The sequence below is a fragment of the Falco naumanni genome, chromosome 6, assembly GCF_017639655.2.
Source record: "Falco naumanni isolate bFalNau1 chromosome 6, bFalNau1.pat, whole genome shotgun sequence".
NCBI classification, from domain to species: Eukaryota; Metazoa; Chordata; class Aves; order Falconiformes; family Falconidae; genus Falco; species Falco naumanni.
In genome coordinates this window covers 72,976,036-72,996,247 of record NC_054059.1, presented here as the reverse complement: position 1 = coordinate 72,996,247, position 20,212 = coordinate 72,976,036, and the positions used below count along the sequence as shown (strand labels likewise).

At 54.2% G+C, this 20,212-nt stretch overlaps 1 protein-coding gene across 2 annotated transcripts in view; it reads right to left on the bottom strand.

Annotated features, from left to right (window-relative positions):
• SCARA5 (scavenger receptor class A member 5) overlaps positions 1 to 20,212 on the bottom strand; it is a 42,560-nt gene that overhangs the window by 5,990 nt on the left and 16,358 nt on the right. For both annotated transcript variants that reach the window (XM_040599507.1, XM_040599508.1), the window contains exons 4-7: positions 18,917 to 19,591; positions 12,637 to 12,717; positions 10,095 to 10,193; positions 2,674 to 2,724 (exon numbers count right to left, since the gene is read on the bottom strand). In XM_040599507.1, the coding sequence (XP_040455441.1) occupies positions 2,674 to 2,724; positions 10,095 to 10,193; positions 12,637 to 12,717; positions 18,917 to 19,591 (906 nt within the window). The remainder of the gene's footprint in view (positions 1 to 2,673; positions 2,725 to 10,094; positions 10,194 to 12,636; positions 12,718 to 18,916; positions 19,592 to 20,212) is intronic.

Here is a 20,212-nt window from a genome sequence, read left to right as displayed (position 1 = left end):
GGGGCTTTGGAACCATCATCCCTCTTGCACCCTGGAGCATCCCAGGGCAAGGGATCCTTCCCTGGGTGCTGTCACCTCATGTCTGTGATGGCTATGGGAAAGAAATAGCTAAATGGAGCATGGAGCCCACCGGCAGGCTTAACCCCCTCCATCCACAAAACCATCCTGCTCTGCCTCCAGAGCTGCCCACGTTCCCTGGTGCCTGGAGAACAGGCAGGTGACCGATGGTCCAGGACCAGTTCCCTATATCCAACATCAGGAGGTTGCTCATCCTGTCCAGGACCAGCTCCATATCTCCAACCCAAGCCAGTTGCCAGTCCCAAAGCCCTCATTCCTCCAGCTGTGAGCCTGTTCTCACCCCAGCTCTTCACTGGATGCTCTTCAAAGCCCATGCATGCTGGAAAACGATGACTGCTTCCCCAAGAGGGGGCAGAGATGCACAATCAGGGCACGGATCCAGGCACAACCAAGACATTTGCATTAATCAGCAGGGTGAGGGTTGCTAATAAAGCCACAGAACTCAGCCATGTAAGTCCTGGCCACTACCCTTCCACTTAAGCCTCTAATAAGCATTACTTAGAAGGCTAATAAAAGCTAATAAAACCCAGAAGTCTCCTCCCAAACCAGGGCCAGCTGCCTGTAACATCCCCACAGCCCTGCCCAGCCCAGCCCAGCGCTGTTTCAGTGCCCATGAGCCCTGGAGACTGCAAAAGCTGTGGCCAGAGCCAAGGCTGTGCCCAGGTACTGGCCCCAGCAAGCTGGTGAAGCCATCAGGAGACACACCAGGACCCAAGCAGGGTTGTCCACCTTGTTGGGCTGCAGAAGGTTGTTCTAGATCAGGCCCTCCTAGGCTGCAGCTCCAGAACAGCACAGGAGCATCCCAGCTGTGCTTTCTGCCTGCATCAACCTCCTGCCTGCAAAGTGGCCTGGCCTCATCCATGTCGGAGCAGGTCTATGGCCCCTTCCCTCTCCAACACACCCAATAAACCCTGAGAGCATCATCCTGTGCATGTGCATTTGTTTTGCTTCAGCAATTACTTCCAAACCCCTTGACCTCCCCCTGGCCCAGCCCCCAGAACCAGCAAAACAGGAAAGGAAAAGCTAAAGAGGAGAAATAACTCCAGGTGGCTGAGAAAACAAGGGCCTGATTCTTTGCAGATGGGCTGAGATATCATCTCCTCCCTGGTAATGGACACCATCTGCCCCTGGTTCCCTGGGCTCCCCATCATCCTCTCCCTCTGCCCCTGCTCTGCTCTGGCCCCTTTGGTTTGGGAATATGGATGCAAACATCAAGTCACCAGGAGGTAGAGGTGGGGTGTGTCTACCAGGACATTAAATAGTGATATACTCCATCATTTGTACTTTGCAGAGGGAAACTGGCTGCACTTGCCCATCAAGCAGTGGCTGGAGGGGACTGTGGCCCGCAGTCTTTGCTGGGGTGCTGGTGCATCCCACCATGATGCTCCTTGCTCCCCAGCTACCTCTGCTGCTGCTTCCCTTCTAACCCTGCCACATCCTTGCTCTTGCTTGGCACCACTGGGTGTCATGGTGGCTGGCAGCTGGGACCTGGAGCTCCTGCTTGGGTGCCTGAGGCAGGAGGGATATCCTCAGGAAGGCAAGAGGGATGTCCCCAAGGAGGGATGTTCCTAGGGTGGCAGGAGGGATATCCTCAGGAAGGGATGGCTCTAGAGGAGCAAGGGGGATATCTCCATGGAGGAATGTCCCTGGAGAGCCAGGAGAGATGTCCTCAGAGAGGCAGGAGGGATGTCCCAAAGGAGAGATGTCCCTGGGGTGGCAGGAGGGATGCCCAAAGCTTTGAGGAAACCCTCAGCATCGCCAGGGGTCTCAGGGACAAGCTCCCTGCACAGCATAGCTGTAGCACAGCAGAGGGTGGGCAGGATCTGGCTCCATGCTCATTCCCTGGCATTTCTTGGCTTGCCAGCCCAGAAAGCGAACACTGGGGATCAGTGGGCACTTGCTGGTCTTGGCCCCAGAGGAAATCCCAAAGCAATAGCAGAGCTGCTGGGCATGGGAGGTCGGCAGCACATTGTGGCCCAGGTGCCTCCACTCAAACAGGCATTTCCATCTCGAAGCCCTGGAAAAATGCTTCTTTGATCCAATCCTGCCCTGGGGCAGTGGATGGGAGATGTGTCCTTCCAGGCCTTCATTTCTCTTGCTGCCAGCTCTAGGATGTCCCTGGGTTAGGGATGATGCTGTTTGCCAGCAAAACACCTGTGAGGGTGGGAGAGCTGAGCCCTGAGCTTGATCCTGTTTGTTCCCCGGAAAAAGCAGGCAGTGAAATCTCCCAGCCAGCTTCGGGCATCCTCAGTCCAGCCCCATCAGCCTGGCCCAGGATCTCAGCACGCTGATGGCTCCTGGGGCTGCAAAGCAAAGTGCTTCCCCCTGCTTGGCTCTGCCTTAACATCACAACCACTTTCCTCGAGCATTCTCAGTCCTCGCATGGTGCTGACATCCCTCCACCCTTCCCGCCAGCTTTGGCTCCTCCTTGCCCCGGCAGGACAAAAGCATGGGACTCAGCAGCCTTGTCCTGGCAGCAACTGCTGCTGTGCTGCCCTCTTGGCAGATGCATTTCCCCTGCAGGCTCCTAACCCTGCAAACACCACCAACACCATGCGTGGAGCACCAGCGAGATGACCAGGAGCAAGAGCTTACCCATGCTGCTGCCACCTCGGTCCCCTTTCTCACCCTTCGGGCCTCGGTCACCTGTGAAAAGAGCAAGCACGGGGCATAAATCTTGTTAAAATCAGATTTTTACTGGATATCCTGCTCTTAAGTAAAGCTGTGTGTCTAGCTCTTGGAGGGCTTTCTCAGTATGGGGAAACTGAAACAGCAAAAGATTTGTCAGCCCCTCTGCTGAGTCCCCAGCCATGCTGCATGGCAATGGCACCCACCTTCTCACTCCTTTGGCTTCTCCTGGGATGCTTCTTTTTAAAGGCAGAACCAACCCGGCCCTGGGAAAGCACAGCTTTATACAGGGTTTATCCCATGTGGGGCCAGCTGCTCCCCGGGCTCTATGTGTTTGTATTTCATGCCCAAAGTGGCTCTTTCCCTCTGTATCTGCCAGGGGGGGCCTTCCTTGGGTAACCCCTCAGTGGGGGGCTTGGGGCTGTGCAATACGCCCCTGCTCCCGGGGCAAGGTAAGGATGGGAGGATGGGGAACCCCCCAGAAATCCTCCTGGGGTGCATGTCCCTTAGCAGATGGAGGATGGAGGGCTGGTGGTCCCTCAAACCATCCCACCTACTCTGCTACCCCACCTGCCCTGAACAGCCAAAGCCCTGGCTGCAGGGCAGCAGCAGAGCAGGAATAGAAGAAAGCAAACCCTGAATTTGGGGACAAAAACCCTTATTTGGGGCTAAAACTGCTTCATTTGGCAGGGGTCAGGGACAGAGATGTGGCTTCTTGCAGCCTCAATGGAGCATCGACCCTTCCTGCATCCAGCTGGTGCCTCCTTACGAGTGGATTTGCTGAACCCAAACCCTGACCCACCGAGAAGCAGTGTTCAGACCAGCTGGATAAACAGGCTGCCTTCAAAACCATGCCTATTTCCATATAAAAATAATAAGCTCAATAATTATCTGTGTCATGGCTTGGCTTTCCCTGTATCTCACAAGCACGGGCTGCCTCTGCCTGCATCCCACCACCTCCCTTAATCCCTGACCCTGCTCCTGGCAGGCAGCAGCTGTGTTTTCCCGTGGTGAGCACCACTGAAAACATTGTCCTGAGTGGGACCATGGGCTTGGCTTTGCTGGTCCTGGCTTTGCCCCAAGGCTGCAGAGGGAAGGGGCCAGGGAAGGCTCCAGGCTGCTCCTGCCAATGATGCTCCAGGCGAGTCCCAGCCCTGCAGCACAGCCCCGCTTCAACATATCCTTCTCTTTTGTCTCCGTGTAAGAACAACAAACAACACACATACACACACACGCTCAGAAATTTCTTATAAAATAAAATATTAAAAAAAAAAAAAAAAGAGAGAGACCGCGCAGGAAATTCTTGCCCTTTAACTTGGAGGCTCTGGGAAGGCGAGATTGCTCCCCTGGGCAGCCGCAGCTGTGTCAGATGGAGGAAAGCTGCCTGCAGCCTGCCCGCTGATGGGAACCAGATGACAGCAGCCCCCTGAGCAGCGGGAGAGAGGCCAGAGATGCTGCTCGCCAGCACGTGATGGTACTGGGACACTGGAGCAGCCCATGCTCTCCACCACCTTCCCTCCCCAGCCCCAAGAAAAGGGGGTTGGAAAGCAACAGTTACGATTCTGATGTGTTTGTCCTCAAAACTCCAGCTCTTCTAGAGCAGAAGCACTTTCCCTGCAGGGTCCAGGCTGCATCCTATAGGGCATCCTATAGGAATGATGGAGAGAGGTGAAGGTGGAAAGGTGGAGCTCAAGGGACAGGAATGTACCAGCTGCACTGGTCAGGAATGCTGTGGGCTGAAACTCCTGGAGTGAATAACTGCTGTGTCTTGCTGGTCACAGGAGGTGACAGCAACCAGGACAAGCTGGGGACTTCACAGATGCTGCAGGAGAAGGAAACACTCTTAATGATGGGAGACAACTGTCACAAATGATTAGAAACCGTTCAGAAAAAGACTAAAGCAAAAAAACTTGGCACAAATTGAAACCATACTGCACCGCTGCAAGAGGAACAGGCTGCCCAGAGCAGCTGTGGGTGCCCCATCCCTGGCAGTGCTCAAGGCCAGGTTGGACGGGGCTGGGGGCAGCCTGGGCTGGGGGGAGGGGTCCCTGCCCATGGTGGGGGGTGGGACTGGGTGGTCTTTAAGGTCCCTTCCCACCCAAACAATTCTGTGATCTGTTTCTACAAAGTGGCAGGGCTGGCAGAAGGCAGCAGAACCCATGGTAAGATGTCTCCAGATCTGTTTCTACAAAGCGGCAGGGCTGGCAAAAGGCAGTGGAGCCCATGGTGAGATGTCTCCAGCAGCCGGGAATGCTGCGGGGAAAAATAAGGGCTCCTGGCACAAGGCAGAGCAAGACACCCAGCACATCTTCAGGGCCAGATGCTGCTCTCCTGGGAGCCCTGATGCAGGTGTCATTAGCCAATGGAGTGCACCAAGGTCTCCAAAAAGCAGTAGATAGGCTCAGCTTAAGGATGCTGAGCAGTTAAAAATGGGTCCAGGGGCTCTTGAGGAGCAGGAACTGGTTATGAATAGGAAAGGAGGAGCCAGTGCAATGGGAGCTGCTGGAGGAGGCAGTGAGGGCAGCCCCAGGAGCAATCCTGAGATCACCTATGGCCTGGGACGGTGACACCATGCACACCACCGTGCTCTCTGCAGGGCAGCTGGACCTCTCCCAAATGTCACTGGGAACAGCCCATTATGGGAGCTGATGCTGGTTTGGGATGGGTCAGTGGGTCTAACCCAAAGCACACTGTTCTGGGTGTGCTTCCACTTCCCATCCCTGACCTGCACTGCTGCGCCAGGTTTAAGCTGAGTTGGTTTTTTGCTCGGTTTTTTTTTGTTTTGTTTTGTTTTTGTTTTTTTTTTGGTTTCATATACATCTGGCAGACAAAAGACCCTTGAAAAGAAAGAAGCACTTTATGGACGATGCCAACAGATTCACGAGGGTGCTTTAAAACACATCCCATCCCCTGTGCCTTGTGCTTCCCTATCCGCCTTGGCTTCTCCCATGCAGTCCTCCAAGTCCCTTCATTTCCTTGCTCTCCTGGAAGGCTTTTCTCCTTCTTTTCTCTTTTTCCCCCCTTCCTGTCTCTCTTTTCTCCATAGAAGCTCTTTGATGAGCAGAGGACAGCCCCTTTGGTGGCAGAACTTGCTGACTTCACCCTGAGGTCAAGCCCAGCTTCCTGAGGTATCAGGGCTGGAGAGCATCCCCAGCTGGGGGCATCCCTGCAAGCTGGAATGGAGAGAGCCTTGGGGCTGGGACAGAGCCCATCAGTTCAGGAGAGCCCCTCATTGGCATCACTGCTGGTCCTACCAGGAGGTCCTATCCAGTGCCTTCACTCAACAAGTGTCAAGGTTTTGCTCGGCCATTTCCCACAGGAGGTGAATCGGTGCAGTTCCAGCTGGTTCTTCTGGACTGTGCACACAATTCTGGCACAGACACTGTGACAAGTGACCCTCAGCTCTTCCCATGGCAGAAGCTTGGTCCCCACCAACGTCCTGCTCCTGGGCATCACCTCTGTTCCAAAAATCAGTGCTTCTGAGAGAGGCGGGGCACAAGACCTGCATAGCTCATGGGAAAGGATGTCACCAGAGGAGGGTGGAAAGAGCTCCTGGGTGTGCAGGGTGAGGTGGACCACTGTGGTCTCGCAGGAGTCCCCAGGAGAAGCTGCCAAATCCCCATCTTCACAGGCAGAAAGATGTTCTGCCTTCAGCAACATGCCAGAAAACCTCCTCCTTGCTTACACATTGTATTTAGGAAGGGGACTTCTCTTATTGCCCTGAATTTATCTATAAATTAGCCATCCTTACCATGGCTCATTTACTGCTGTTTCCTCCTGAAAGTGTTCCCTGCATGATGTTCTCCACAGAAGAGTGAAGATGACTGATGTATACTCACTTTCCAGAATAATTTTCCTCATTTGGAAATGAGGAAAATAATACTACACTGGGGTAATTTTGAGGGAAAATGCATCAAGGATAGGAAAATATCAACAAGGGAAAATACTCAGGACTCTGCTGCGGAGAGGACAAGCTGTCCCTTGACCAGGTCAGACCATCACTGTGAGACAGTTTGACCTGGGATTTTCGGTGAGGAGGCTCAGATGCTCCCCACCCCAGGACAGGCTGCATTTCCCAGGGAACCAATAGCTCTCTTGTGCTCAGAAGAAAGTCATTATAGAAGTGTAAGACTAGTGCTGCAGAAAAACAGGCCTTTACTTAAAGCCCGGTTTTGGACCATTGCCTGGCTCTGTCTGTTTCCTATAAATTTCAGAGAATCCCATAAACCATAGAAATTCAGTGCTTTCTGCCAGTGTGGTTTGTTATTTAATGGAGAAGGGGTTGGATGAAACCCTCTTATCTGAGCACCCCTGACCTTCCAGGAGGTGAGAAACAGGGGCTGTAGTTTGGGGCTTCCTTCGTAGGGGACACATCCAAGCCCTGGAGATGACCTCCATCCACATGGGCCAGTAAGAGGAGGTGGAGGGCAGGACCCCTGTGCGGGTGCTGGGCTCTGGTGGGACCTAGAGGTGGTTCATCCCTCCAGAGAGAACACCTGATGGCTTGGCCACTGCAGAGTCATTCTTACCCCAAACCAAGGATGCCTCTGAGAAATGCATGAGGAAGAGGGTGCATCAAGGCCACAGCCGGTGGAGCCCTGGAGACAGCTTAATCTTCTTCAAGCCAAGAGGCCTCCTCAGGTACAGGGATTACTCTATACCAATGAAAGGATGATAGCTAGAAGCAATGCACCAAATGGCAAAGGTCCATCAACGCTTCGGCATGCCACCTGACCCATCATCTCCCAAAACCAAGAGCAGAAGTGCTTCATCTCCCTGGGGAAGGGGGCTTGAGATGCAGACCAGCTTTGTAGAAGGGTCACCAGGCTTGGGGAAGTTGATGTTCTGCTACTGTGGTGTGCCCACAGCTTTCCCCTGAAGGCAGGGCTGTGCTGGGGGTGGTCTCCACCACCTCCTGGGCTGGTAAGTACTGGAGAAAGGCTTCAGCCTCAGGGTTGTGTCTCCAGAGAGCTCCTTGGTGGAGCTGTGATGCCCACCATGGGGTTTGTTAACACATCTCAGCACTGACCCAGCACAGCAGCTATTAACGTATCTGTCTTAGGGGTGGAAATGTGATGCAGGAGTCCATCAACCTCCTCCCTCCAGAAGGGACACATTCCCCAGGGATGTGTTTTGCAGAACAAATCTGGCATCAGGGTTTGGTCCTCTACTGAAGCCCAATTCAACCGGCCCAGGCTCCCTGGGATAATTTGTTTGTCTAATGAGTGCTTGGCACCGGCCAGTGAGAAAAGCCCACTTTCCTCTGCTCCAGGGAAGGAAAGGAAACTGCGGTCCCAAAACATGTTGTGGTTTTGGTTGGCGGACCTCGGCGTTTGATGCGCTGCCAGGAACATTTCGGCGCCGATGTCTCCCTTGCGTTAGTATCCAGGGGCTAGTTTGACCTCCTGCAGCATCAGACCAGGCGTTTTCATCCTGCAGCTCCAAGTCCCGCACCCCCACAACACGACATTGCAATCCTAGAGGCCAGAGTTATCTCCAAAAAACCCAAGAGACAGTGCTGCAAAACAAGCATGAAACGCTGGTTTCTCTGTTCCTGCAGCACATAGGGCTCTGTGCCCCACTGGCAGCCTCTGCTTTGGTGGGAGTGTGGAGACTTGCCCCAGCCACATCAGCCCAGAAACCCTGGGCTTCCAGTTAGATGGGATGGGGCGATGGAAATAGCACCCAGCAGTGTCCTTCAAAACTACACGGCCCTGCATAAATATCATCTAACCAGTCATGTGGCCTGGAGAGCCATCTCCAGCAGCTAAGGGGACCCAGGTGGTCAGCTCGTACCTGGACTGGGGTGACTGGGAGAGTGGTGGGCTGAACAGAGCCATTGTGTCAGTAAGGTGGGTGATCACAGAAGTGATGGCTCAAGGGAAAGAGGACCAGATGGGTGCTAATCTTGCAGGCAACCTTCTTGCCTTGAGCTGCAGCTCTGGGAACTTCACGCTGCTCCCTCACTACAGGAGGTGGCCACTGGCAACACCTCATCTCCTGCGTCTTCTTTCTGCTTGGACCTAAAGCTTGCTGGGGCTGCACCAGGAGGCACTGGCACTGGGAGGTGGATGGCATATTTCTAGGAAAGGTCCTTCTAAAGTCACCACAAAGTGCAGAAGGGATAAAAGATGTGCTCCTGCCCCTAGACTGCAAGGGGCTTTCTGGTGGCATGCAAGATACAGAAGATGGGCACTGCTGTGGCTACCACATGTGAAGGATGAGCCACCAGAAATGATGTGGAGGTCTCACGCCAACCCCTGCCCCTGGCAACAACCAGCATTTTGGAGGACATACAGGAAAACTGGATACCAGCTCTAGCCAGCTCACCAGCGTGATGCCAAGTTTGCAGACAGAGCACAGAAAGACATGTAAAGAGGACATTTACCTTCAGCTTTCACACGTGCAATTCACACAAGGAGCTCAGTGCATGAAAGCGAGAGCTTGCAAGATGAATAACACATGGGACCTCCAGAAGCACAGCAACACCTGCTGCCTGGAGTGCCGCCTGCAGGGGCTCCGGGCATTTTCCAGACACAGACACTGGTCTGTGGCCATGGCCTGAGGTCCTGGTGGCCAGCGTGGCCACATCCCAGGTCAACATCATCCATAAGCATGAGATGAGGGGAATACACCATTTTGGCCACTGGTGACCGGGGCAGGCTGCAGGCAGGGCAGCTCTGCCCAGGGTGGCGCACCTGCCTTAGGGTGGATTCTTCCTGCCTCCCCCTGCCCACAAGGCATTTGGAGGCAGAAAGAGCATGTTTTAGGATTCTCCATCCCTTTTTAGGTTGCAGCGTGGAACTTCTTTTAAAAGGTCTCCTGGGACAAATCCATCCTGCTAAATAGATGCGTGGCCACTTCCTACACCCACAGCTTCTCCCTGCTCTTAGCCAGGGTGTGGTGAGATGCTCCAAAACCACAGAGAGACAGGAAAGGTCACCAGAAAACAAACACAAGGCTATTCCTAAAACCCTGTTGGAGTCAAGCACGTGAGGGCAGCCCAGCAGGTCCCCACAGGGCTCTGGGGAGGGCTTAGTGCAGGCAGCACTGTCCGCCTGCCTGTGCTGAGCCCCACTACATGGCAGAAGCATCACAAACCCAACTGGTTTGCCCCTCTCCCTTCAAGCCCGACTCTCTCCACCACTGTGTCTTGGTGGAAAGATCTCAGTGCAGAGGTTGCTTATGTGCATGCGCCCAGCTCAGCAAGATTTCCTCTTCCCCCAGGAGCTCCAAGTGGGTCCCAAGCCAGAGGACCCACCACTCTCACACCCATGACCAGTGTCTCTGCCCCTTGTCCCAGTGGTCTCCAGAACCAGTTTGCTGCCCAGCAAGCCCAGCCAGACCCCACGACCGACCCGGGAGCATGCACAGAGGCTGATCCTTACCTTTGAATCCCCGCATCCCCACTGGACCTGGAGGGCCAAGGTCTCCTTGGTCACCTTTCAAGCCACGTGGTCCTGGTGGTCCTCTCTCCCCGGGTAGCCCTGGGGTGAGGACAAAGATGCAAAAATGACCCTGTTGCAGCAGAGACCTACACAAACCAGATATGTGCATGCGCACACACACACACACACACACACACACACACACACAGAGCAGACGTGCCAGCAGATGTGCCAGCTGGTCTCTGATTCTTTGCCAGGACTTTGGGACTATCAGGAGACACCTGAAAGTCCACCTCATCCTCTCTTTCTGCCCCTGCCCCCGGATACAGGACCAGTTTAACCCATAGACAGCCTGGTGCTAATGCAGCTCTGAGCATCTTAAAGGTCAGATTAAGGTAACTGGGCTCCAAAGTTGGGAGATCAAGGAGGAAATGCAAAAAGCCAGCATGGAGCAGAGACTCCCAAGGAGGCATGATGTGCCCAGCATGAGTGGCAGGTCCCTTGCATCCATGCACACTGACCAGGTGAGTTTGCTGTTTATTGGAGAAGGGTTTGGACTAAAACATTTTCTCTGAGCACCCTGACCACCAGGAGGTGGGAAATGGGGGCTTTACTCTGGGAGTTTGGGCTCCCTTTGTAGGGGACAAATCCAAGCCCCAGAGATGTGCTCCATCCACGTGGGCTAGCAAGGGCAGGTTGAGTGAGGGACCCCGTGCTCTTGGTGGGCTCTGGTGGGCTCTGTGGGTGGTGGTCCCACCAGATCAACCCAGCAGAGCCTGAGCCTAAGCCTGAACCTGAATTTGGATTAGATCCAAAGCTCCTTGGGGAGAAGCTCCTCCAGCACCCCAGCTCAGCCCCTTGCCTGGCACAATGCTGCTGGTCTCCCCTGCCTGTGTGGAGGGAGCCCTGGGTTCCCTTGGCACTGCGCCATCTGCCCCTCCTGGGCTGGGCTTTTCCAAACTTAGTCATATTTTTCTCTGGTTTAAGAGGAAAAAAAAGCTGCCAGGAGGAATTTGGGCACCAGCTCTAGTGGACATGGTCTGGGGATTAATGCTTTCCCTCCTATGTCCAGGCAGCATGTTGCCTCCCTCCCAGGTGGGATGCTGCAGCGTGTCAGGACCTGGCTTTGTATTTGGGTAGACGAGCTAGGGAAAAGGCAGGATAGTAGATTCGCTGGGAAAAAGGGGATTTACCAGGGATGCTTTACAATGCCTGGCTGCACCTGAATCTGACCTTACATCCAAAGGGCTGGTGCTGTGACCACATCCAGAAAAGCACCAGAGAAAGCAAGACAAAGACTTAAAAATAGTGGCCCTTTCAGCAACTCTTCCCAAAGGTGAACCCTCCAGAGATTGTTTTGTTTTCTGTTTAAATAAAAAAAAAAGAAGAAAAAAGAAGGAGAAAAAAAAAAAAAAAAGGAAAGAAGCCAGACAATGTATTTCTGATGCTTGTTACACCCAAGAAAAACAGCCATGAATCTGTCAACGCAAAAAAATATAGCCGTCGGTGAAACGAGCACGGGCAGCCAGCGCTGAGAAGGGCTTTGGGAGAGAGATCCAGTTTCCAGGCTGGCTCTGCCGCGCTTGGCTGGTCCTGCCGCCCACCAGGGAGCAGGGAGAAAAGGTGGACCAAAACGTGAGGTTTTCAGCCCAGCTCAGTACCAGCAGCTGAGATGTGCAGCGCTGAGGTGCTGAATCTGCCTCTGACACCGATAGTCCTACGTGGATCATGTCTTCAGCGGTCAAAGTGAAGCCAGGGCTGGACATCCTCTGGGATGGAGAAGATCCGTGCCTCAGGCAGGATCAATTGGCAAGAGGCTCCTGGGACAGAAAGCCCTCACCAAAGGGGATCCTCCATCACCTCTGTGCCATCACTGGCTCCTGGAGGCTAAACCAGTATTTCTAAGGTTTGATTTAAAATTAGAAAGGCTGAAGCTGAGTCCTGTTTCTCGGAGTGGGGGGCATCTTCTGTTCTTTTTCTAATTGCATTTCTCTCAAAAACAATAGTTGGAATTAAGAAGTGGGGGAAAAAATGGCATTCTTGGCATTCAAAAAAAGTGTCCTATGAAAAGCCTCAGAGCTGCAGCCCGTGGCTGAGTCACTCCTGCCAGGCTGGAGGGACCCCATGCTGGGTCCCCACGTGCTGCCAGGGGGGTGCAGGCCGTAGGGCCAGCCCTGGTGCCTTGTAAGGGCTTGGTTTTAGAGACCACAGGGTGGTGGCCAGGTTCTGCAGGAACCTAGGCTGGGTGGCTGTGTCAAAGGAGCCTGGGGGCATCAACCTACAGGTGATGGACCCTTGCGGCTCTCAGCTCTCGCTGTCCTGGGGCCAGCTGGGAGATGAAAGAGACTTTTTGCCACTCAAGACTGGCAGTCTGGCAGGAGATGGGGCAGCAGATTAACCCCGTTGTTCTTCAAGACCTGTGCATAGCCAGCAAGGTCCCAAGAGATAGGTTGGGAAGTCACCAGGAGGCATCCCATTGATTCTGTGGATTTTGGGTGAAGGCTTGCAGGGTTATGGGCATCCTGGATGTGTTGTTCCTTACCTCGCAGCCCAGGCAGGCCAGGAAGACCAGGTTCACCCTCTATCCCTTCATTGCCTTGGTCTCCTTTAGGTCCTGGTGGCCCTGAAAAACAACAGGTATATTGGAGTCCAGCCATTGCACCCCAGTTTTGCAGCTGTGCAGCAGATATATGAGTGCATCCACCCACCCACCCTTCACCGGTTGTTATCATTTATCAGGTATCCAGGGACCTCTAATAAACACAGACCCCTGCAGACAGGAGCAAAGTGACAGTGAGGCAGCTTGCCAGCAGCCTTCTTCCATGATCTATGGATTTTAAAGGCCAAACATGACTCCATGAACCTGCCCCATGTGCCAGAAAATTTCACCTTACAACTCCTGTGGTTCCACCTTGAGCGTGACTCTATGGGAAATTCCAGTCTCCTGGAATTTCCTTTTGACCGAAAGTTGTGACATCTCCCATGAAATAATGTTAAGAGAAAATAATAATAATAAAAAAAAGAAATGCACTTTGGAAATGTTGAGATGAACCTTTAGGAGATGATTTGCATCACTGATCTCATCAGGAACTGGCCATTGGTGATTGCTTTTTGGTGCGAACTCTTGTGAGTGAGCAGAAAGTCCAACCCAGTAACAGACTTATGTTCCTCAGCCTGCAAAGGGCCAAGTCTGCAAATCTGAAAACAATTACGAGCTAAAACAATTGGAAGAAAGAATTTGAACAGAAAAGAAGAAAAGACTCATGGGACGATAGAAAATAGGGCAGAAAGAGGCCTGGAGGGGTCATTTGGTCTTTGTCTTACCAAGCCAGGGTGATAATTGGAAAATGCTAAACACTGTTTTCCTAGAAACCCCAAAAGCCATAATCTCACAGTTGTGCGGAAAGCTAACAACCAGCCAGGGCTACAGGCAACATGGTAATGCCAAAGGATCCGGAGAGGAACAGGGGGGATGTTTAGCAGTCCTAATGGGTGGGTAATTACGATCTGCAAATATTATGCAGAAATTAGTGGGTTCCTGAGCATATGAACTGCAGCAAGCTCAGGAAACATCCTGAGCTGGAGATGGTCAGGGGCTGGGAGAAGACTACAGGGAAATATTGCCTTAGCTAGCCCTGGGTATCCTCTTCCCCAGGTGGTGCACATGTCTGGGCACTGAGAGGACATAGGGATAGACCCTGGGGACATGTCTCCTGTTGTCAGTTGGCAAATCAAAAGGACACAAAGAACAATGGACACCCGGGAGAGCTGAGTACAATGAGGAGGCGTAGCTGCTGGGAACAAGAGGAACCACATGCAGCAGGGACACTGTCTGGCCCTGGATAGGAGAGGCAGGATTCTCCATGATGGAGAAGGTCCAGCAATGTTAAAGAGCTGTTCCACAGGGGTACACGGGGCAGGAGCCAGGCAAGGTAGGCACTGTATGAAGGTGCTGGGGCGAATGGTGAAATACTTTAGTTCCCATAGCATTAAAGAAGGGTGTTACACAACAGCTATTAAATCAACATGACTCGGCAATGTGCACTTGCAGCCCAGAAAGTCAACCATACCCTGGGCTGCAGCCAGAGCAGTGCGGCCAGCAGGTCAGTGAGGGGGCTCTGCCCCTCTGCTCCGCTCTGGTGAGACCCCCCTGCAGCGCTGCGTCCGGCTCTGGGGTCCCCAGCACAGGAGAGACACGGAGCTGCTGGAGCGGGGCCAGAGGAGGCCAGGGAGATGCTCAGGGGCTGGAGCAGCTCTGCTGTGGGGACAGGCTGGGAGAGCTGGGGGGGCTCAGCCTGGGGAGGAGAAGGCTGCGGGGAGACCTTAGAGCACCTGCCAGTGCCTAAAGGGGCCGGCAAGAAAGCTGGGGAGGGGCTTTGGGCAAGGGCAGGTGGCGATGGCACACGGGGGAATGGCTTTACCTGAGAGAGGGGAGATGGAGATGAGAGATGAGGAAGAAATTCTTCCCTGTGAGGGCGGCGAGGCGCTGGCCCAGGCTGCCCAGAGCAGCTGTGGGTGCCCCATCCCTGGCAGGGCTCAAGGCCAGGCTGGACGGGGCTGGGGGCAGACGGGGCTGGGGGGAGGTTTAGGTTGAATGATAACTCTAAAGGTCATCCAGTTCCCACCCTCCGCCACGGGCAGGGACCCCTCCCACTACGGAGAAGGTAGAAAGGGAAAAGAAGACTGAGAGGGGACCTGAGCGATGCACACAGGTACCTTAAGGGCCAGTGTCAGGGGGCCGGGGCCGGGCTCTTGTCAGCGGTGCCCAGCGACAGGACAAGGGGCAACGGGCACAAACTGCAGCACAGGGAGCTCCGTGGGGAGAGCAGGAAAAACTTCTTTCCCTTGAGGGTGCCGGAGCACGGGGACAGGCTGCCCAGAGAGGCTGTGCAGTCTCCTTCTCTGGGGATGTACAGAGCCCGCCTGGCCACACAGGGGCTGCTGTAGGAGAGCCTGCTTGAGCAGGGGGTGGGCTGGGTGGTCCCAGGGGTCCCTGCCCAGCCCCACCTCCCTGGGGTGCTGTGGTATCTCCTGCCTGAAGGTCCCAGGCACACCAGCACAAGCAGTAAAAACTATACATGCCCCTAGGTCATGCTCCTGGGTTCAGATCAAGCTCTTCCCTACTCTGTTGCACCCCAACACAGCAAAGGTTGGGCTGCTGAAAGCCATTTGCATAAACAAAACAGATGCTTACCCACTGCAAGCAAAAGTAAAAGAAACCCTAGAAACATCTACGGTAGGAGCCACTGAGGAAAGGTCTCCCATTTCATCACCCTGACTTTGCCCCAAGCATCCTCTGCAAAGATGTCCCACACCAATGGCACTGGAGCACAACTCCTGCTGACATGAAATGCCTTGCTTCCCCCACACTGGCTTCAGCATGGCTCAGCTGAGGTCCCCTGTGCGGGGGCAGCTCCGACAACTGCCATCTGTTCTGGTTTTATGAGCACACTGGGAAATAACCCACACTAGGACTACACCTCAATTCTATTAACCCTGGAAGGGATGTGGGAGCTGCCTGCTTGGGGCACCTCTCGGTGGGATGGGTGTTGGAGCTGCCCTTCCAGCTTAAAATCAGCTGGTACAGTGCAGCCCCCCAGTCCTCTGCCACCATCTCATCTCACCTCACCTCATCTTACTTCTTCTACCATCTCAGAAAACCATCCCATGGGACATTGAGGAGGTCAAGGGCATGGACAGGCTAATAAGGGAACTAAGTTTCATGGAGAATGACCACGGGCAACAGACAATCTCATCTGCTTTGTAAGAGCTGGAGGCTGGGAGAACACAGCCTGGCATGGGATATGTTGGCCCTTATTCCCTTTCCCTAATGCCTGGGGTTAGAAATGGTGCTTGGGGATAGGCAGATTGTCAGGCCAATCCTGTTTGCAGGCTTCTAGGTTTTGGCATTCGTCCTTCAGAGCTATTCCCACAGTAATGAGCCCTGTGGCCCATCAGCCACCAGAACCCTTCCTCTTGGCTACATCCAGTCAAATCCATGAGCAGAGATGGTCCCACCCCCAGGGAGAGCTGGTGGGTTGTGACACAGGGAGCAGCTGGGGTGGAGGATGGAGAAGCACTGGGAGGGGCGGCTGGGAGAGGCTGAGCAGCACTGCAGACACCACGCCAAGCTGGTCCCCACCCCGCAGTGTTTGAGGTTTGTGCTCAGGAAAGAAAACCCCAGCCCAGATGCACCCATGCTTCACCCTCCTGCCTGCACAGGGCTGGGCTGCTTGCTGCATCAGCAGAGGAGAAAAGCCCTCCAAAACCATCAGGATGAGGACTTCCATGACGTGCACACATCTAACGGCCAGATGGGACCGTTGCAATCACCCTGCCAGACCTGCTGCAAGCCAGCACATCCCACCCAGTGAGTTATGCAAGCAGATCCAGGCAGGCGGTGGATCCCAGGCATCCTCCCTCCTGGTGACACTGTTATTTAAGACCCAGAGCCGCTCTGCGCTGCAGGGCCAAGCCCTCCCTAAGACATGCGAGGTCCTTGGCACAATCAGCTTCTGGAGACAAGCCCGGGGACCTCCCCAAGCTGCCATCACCAGCAAACAGTCTCAAAAGCGAGAACCCAGGGTAGCTGAGGTCTTGGGGGAAGGAAAATGCACCCCCAAGCAGGCAGCCCCACACCTCCCAGGACTGGCTCTGTTGGCTCAAATCCAGCCGGCAGCAAGGTGGATCCATCCAAGGACATTTGAAGCCGGGGTAAAGCCAGCTGGGCACAAGGATCCTAACATTACCCATGTCCCATCACTGCCAACAGAAAGCAGGGAAGGAGGAGGGATGGGGAGAGGGGAAGTCAGGGATGCCAGGAATGTGTCAGGGCAGCAGATGATAAATCAGGTGCTGGCCCATTGGGAGGGGGGTTGCTTTGCTTTCTGCTTATATTAATTGGAGTAACATGGTGCACGGGTGTCGGGCTCTGTGGTGGTTCTGTTCCTTGGTGGCTTCATCCAAGAGACTGTAATATCCTCCCCACAGGAGTGGGGGAAAGAGAGGGCACTGGGGGTGGGCGGGCAGCTATGAAAACCTCAAAGCAGTGGGTGCAATGTGGTCCCAGCAGCCCTGACCCAGCCATTGGGAGCCAATGTCCCCCAAGGACCAGGGAAACGACCCCAGTGAGCTGCTGGTACCCAAGGGTGGTGGCTGGCCTGGATGAGGAGATGCAGTTGTTGTTCAAACCACATCTGTCCCTTCTTGGCTCAGCAGACAGCCAGAGAGAACAAGTGCCTTGGCGTCAGCCCCTTCCTTCCCCATCTGGTATTTCAGCTGGAAGCACCAGAAATGAGCAACAGCCCATTGCATCTCCACAGGTGCAAGCCAACAGCCTAGAAGTGGGACAAACAACCGCCCCACAACATCTTGCTCTGCCCCCAAGGGCTTCCATGGGGCTCTTCTGTGTTCCTTCATGGTTTTACCCCCTCCCATGGCCAGTTCATTCACCAGTACTACGATCAGGTCATGGCATTTAACAGCCATGAATGTACCCTGCGTGAATTTGTCCAGCTCCTTTGGGACCCGCTTAGGTTTCTACCTCCACAAAGTCCTGCAGCGAGAAGCTCCAGCTGGGTGAAAAGGTGGCATGCAAGAAAGGGCTGAGCCTCTCCTGGGCTTGCTGCCCACCATTTCATCGGGTGCCCCTGTGCTCCTGCCATAATCCATGAAGATGTCCATGACTTTGCTGGCTCCCATCACAGCCCTGTTTGGCTGCTCCTGTTCCTGAAGAGCCTGACCCTTTCCCATCCCCAACATCCCACAAAGCCAAGCTGCTCCCAAGGAGCGTAGCTCCCTCCTCTCCCTCTCCTACTTTAGCCTCTAGAGATCTTTGAAGCAAAAGCTACTTCTCCCTTGGTGCAGCACAGGGGGACCCTCCTCTTGCTGCTCCCCAGTCACATCAGGCAACTGGATTGGGGTCCACCACAGCAGCCATGGGTTTCTCCAGTGCAGGCATCTCCACCTGAGCTGGTCCCCTTGGAGCTGGGCTGTCCTAGGAGACGTCGTGCTGTGGGATGCAGAGAAATGTGTGATCCCCCAGCAGCAAGACAGTAAGATATGAAACAGCTGGAAATCCCTGACATCCGAGAGGAAGAAATGTCCAAGCAGATGGTTAACCCTGTCCATACAGCTACGCCCATGAGGTAACCATGTGACAAATGGCTGGACCTTGCAGGTAATTAAGAAGAAGGGAGATGCTTAGTAGACTGAGGAGGAGAATTACCAAGGCAACTATATAAATACCAAAAAAAGGGGATCAGTAAAACTAGAGTCAATGGTCAAGAGTTAGCAAAGAGGTGGGAGATGCCCCATCCCTGGCAGTGTTCAAGGCCAGGCTGGGTGGGGCTCTGAGCAATCTGATCTAGGGGAAGGTGTCCCTGCCCATGGCAGGGGGTTGGATTAGATGGCCTTTAAAGGTCCCTTCCCACCCAAACCATTCTGTGATTTTATGATTCTGTGATTTGGGAGGGGCTGAGTGTGTTAAAGGGGGAGAAGACGGGAGGGGGAAAATGGACTAAAGAGGATTTTTTCCCTGGCATCTTTGAGGGAACCTTAGGAGCTTTCTTCCTAAAATGGATGGAGGAGCATTTGGAGGGTCCCAGAGTCCAAGGTGATGGAGATATCTGAACACCACAGACACCTAAACAGTGGTGCCTGGTGGATTTGATACACCAAAGAGTACCAATACACCAAAGAGTACCTGAGGCAACCCCACAGGAACCATTCCCACCACCACCCAAAGCACTGAGGACACCCCCTTCCCCACAACAGCTTCATGCACCAGCGAGGGAGCTACTTAAAAGGGATGCTCAGCTTACCCCGTATCACAGAGATGTTCTTCAGCGCAATGGAGTGCTCCCAGTCCTTCAGCCGCAGGTCCTCTGTCACGTTGTTGAGGATGGCCAGCTCATGCTTCAGCTGCTCCTCCATGGCTATGTGGATGAGGCGCATCTGCCGGGCATCTTCAGTGGCATTGCTGATCAGCACCTGCAGATCCTGGATGCGAGTATGGTGGATATTCACGTCGTAGGAGAAGGTCCTATTCATGGTGTCCACAGCCCCACTGACGGTTGTCACCTGGTCACTCAGACTCTCCACCCTGCTGCCCAGGTGGCTCAGGAGGTGGTCGTGGTGCTGCAGCAGCAGCCGGCTGCTGTTGCCTTCCACGGAGAGCTTGTATATCTCCTGCTGAGCCGTGTCGCTCTGCTGTGTCAGGCTGTCCCAGAGGCTGGACACTGCCTTGTCAGTTTGGCTGGCCTGGGTCTGCAGGCTCCAGAGAAGCCCTTCCAGCTTCTGCAGTGACCCCGTCATGAGGAACAAGGAGTCCGAGTGGTTCTGCAGGAGGTCCTGGAGCCTCCAGATGTGATCCAGCATGTCCCCCTTCAGAGGTAGGTGCAGCAGCTTCAGCTGCATGTCCCGAAAGCTCTCGTTGAGGTGGTTGACGTTCCCCATCAGCGCCTTCAGGTCCTCAGGGGAAGTCTGCGGTCTGGAGACTGGAAGGGATGGAGAGGAACGGGGCATGAGCAACCACCCCATGGAGGTGGGACCCTCCTGAGAGGTGCAACCCCACCTCCTCCCAAGGAGTGCTTGGAAATCCCCCATTCCTTGGTGCTTGGAGGTGAAAGCCCTACCTCAAATGCCAAAAGGTCCGTTGCATCAGCCCCGTTTTGGCCCCACGGTTTTCTCCATGGTTGGAGAAGGAAGTTAGCTGCTCGGGGCTGGAGAAGGAGGCACCTCACTCAGGAAGGACAGCAAATGCTCCCAGAAGCTGTGGGCATTGGGTTGGCTCTGGGCTTTTTAGATAGGTCATGATGCATCATGGCTTTGCCCGTCTCGTGTTTGCCTTTGGTCAGAAGACTGGCTGCTAACAGCATCCACTTTCCTTTCCTAAATCCAGACCTTAAAACTGCTTCTTCCCCCACTGAGGCTTTAATTTTAATTTTAGCAAGCAGGTTCCCCTTATGGCCACTGATCTTGGACCTGAGCTCAGCCCCTTGCTCTATAATGAAGACCATCAAGCTGGCTTGACAGGTCTCCACAGCTCTGGGTGCGGTTTGCTGTCAGCCTCCAAACACTACATCCTGCATCCCAGGGCTGCCAGAGCTCTTCCCAAG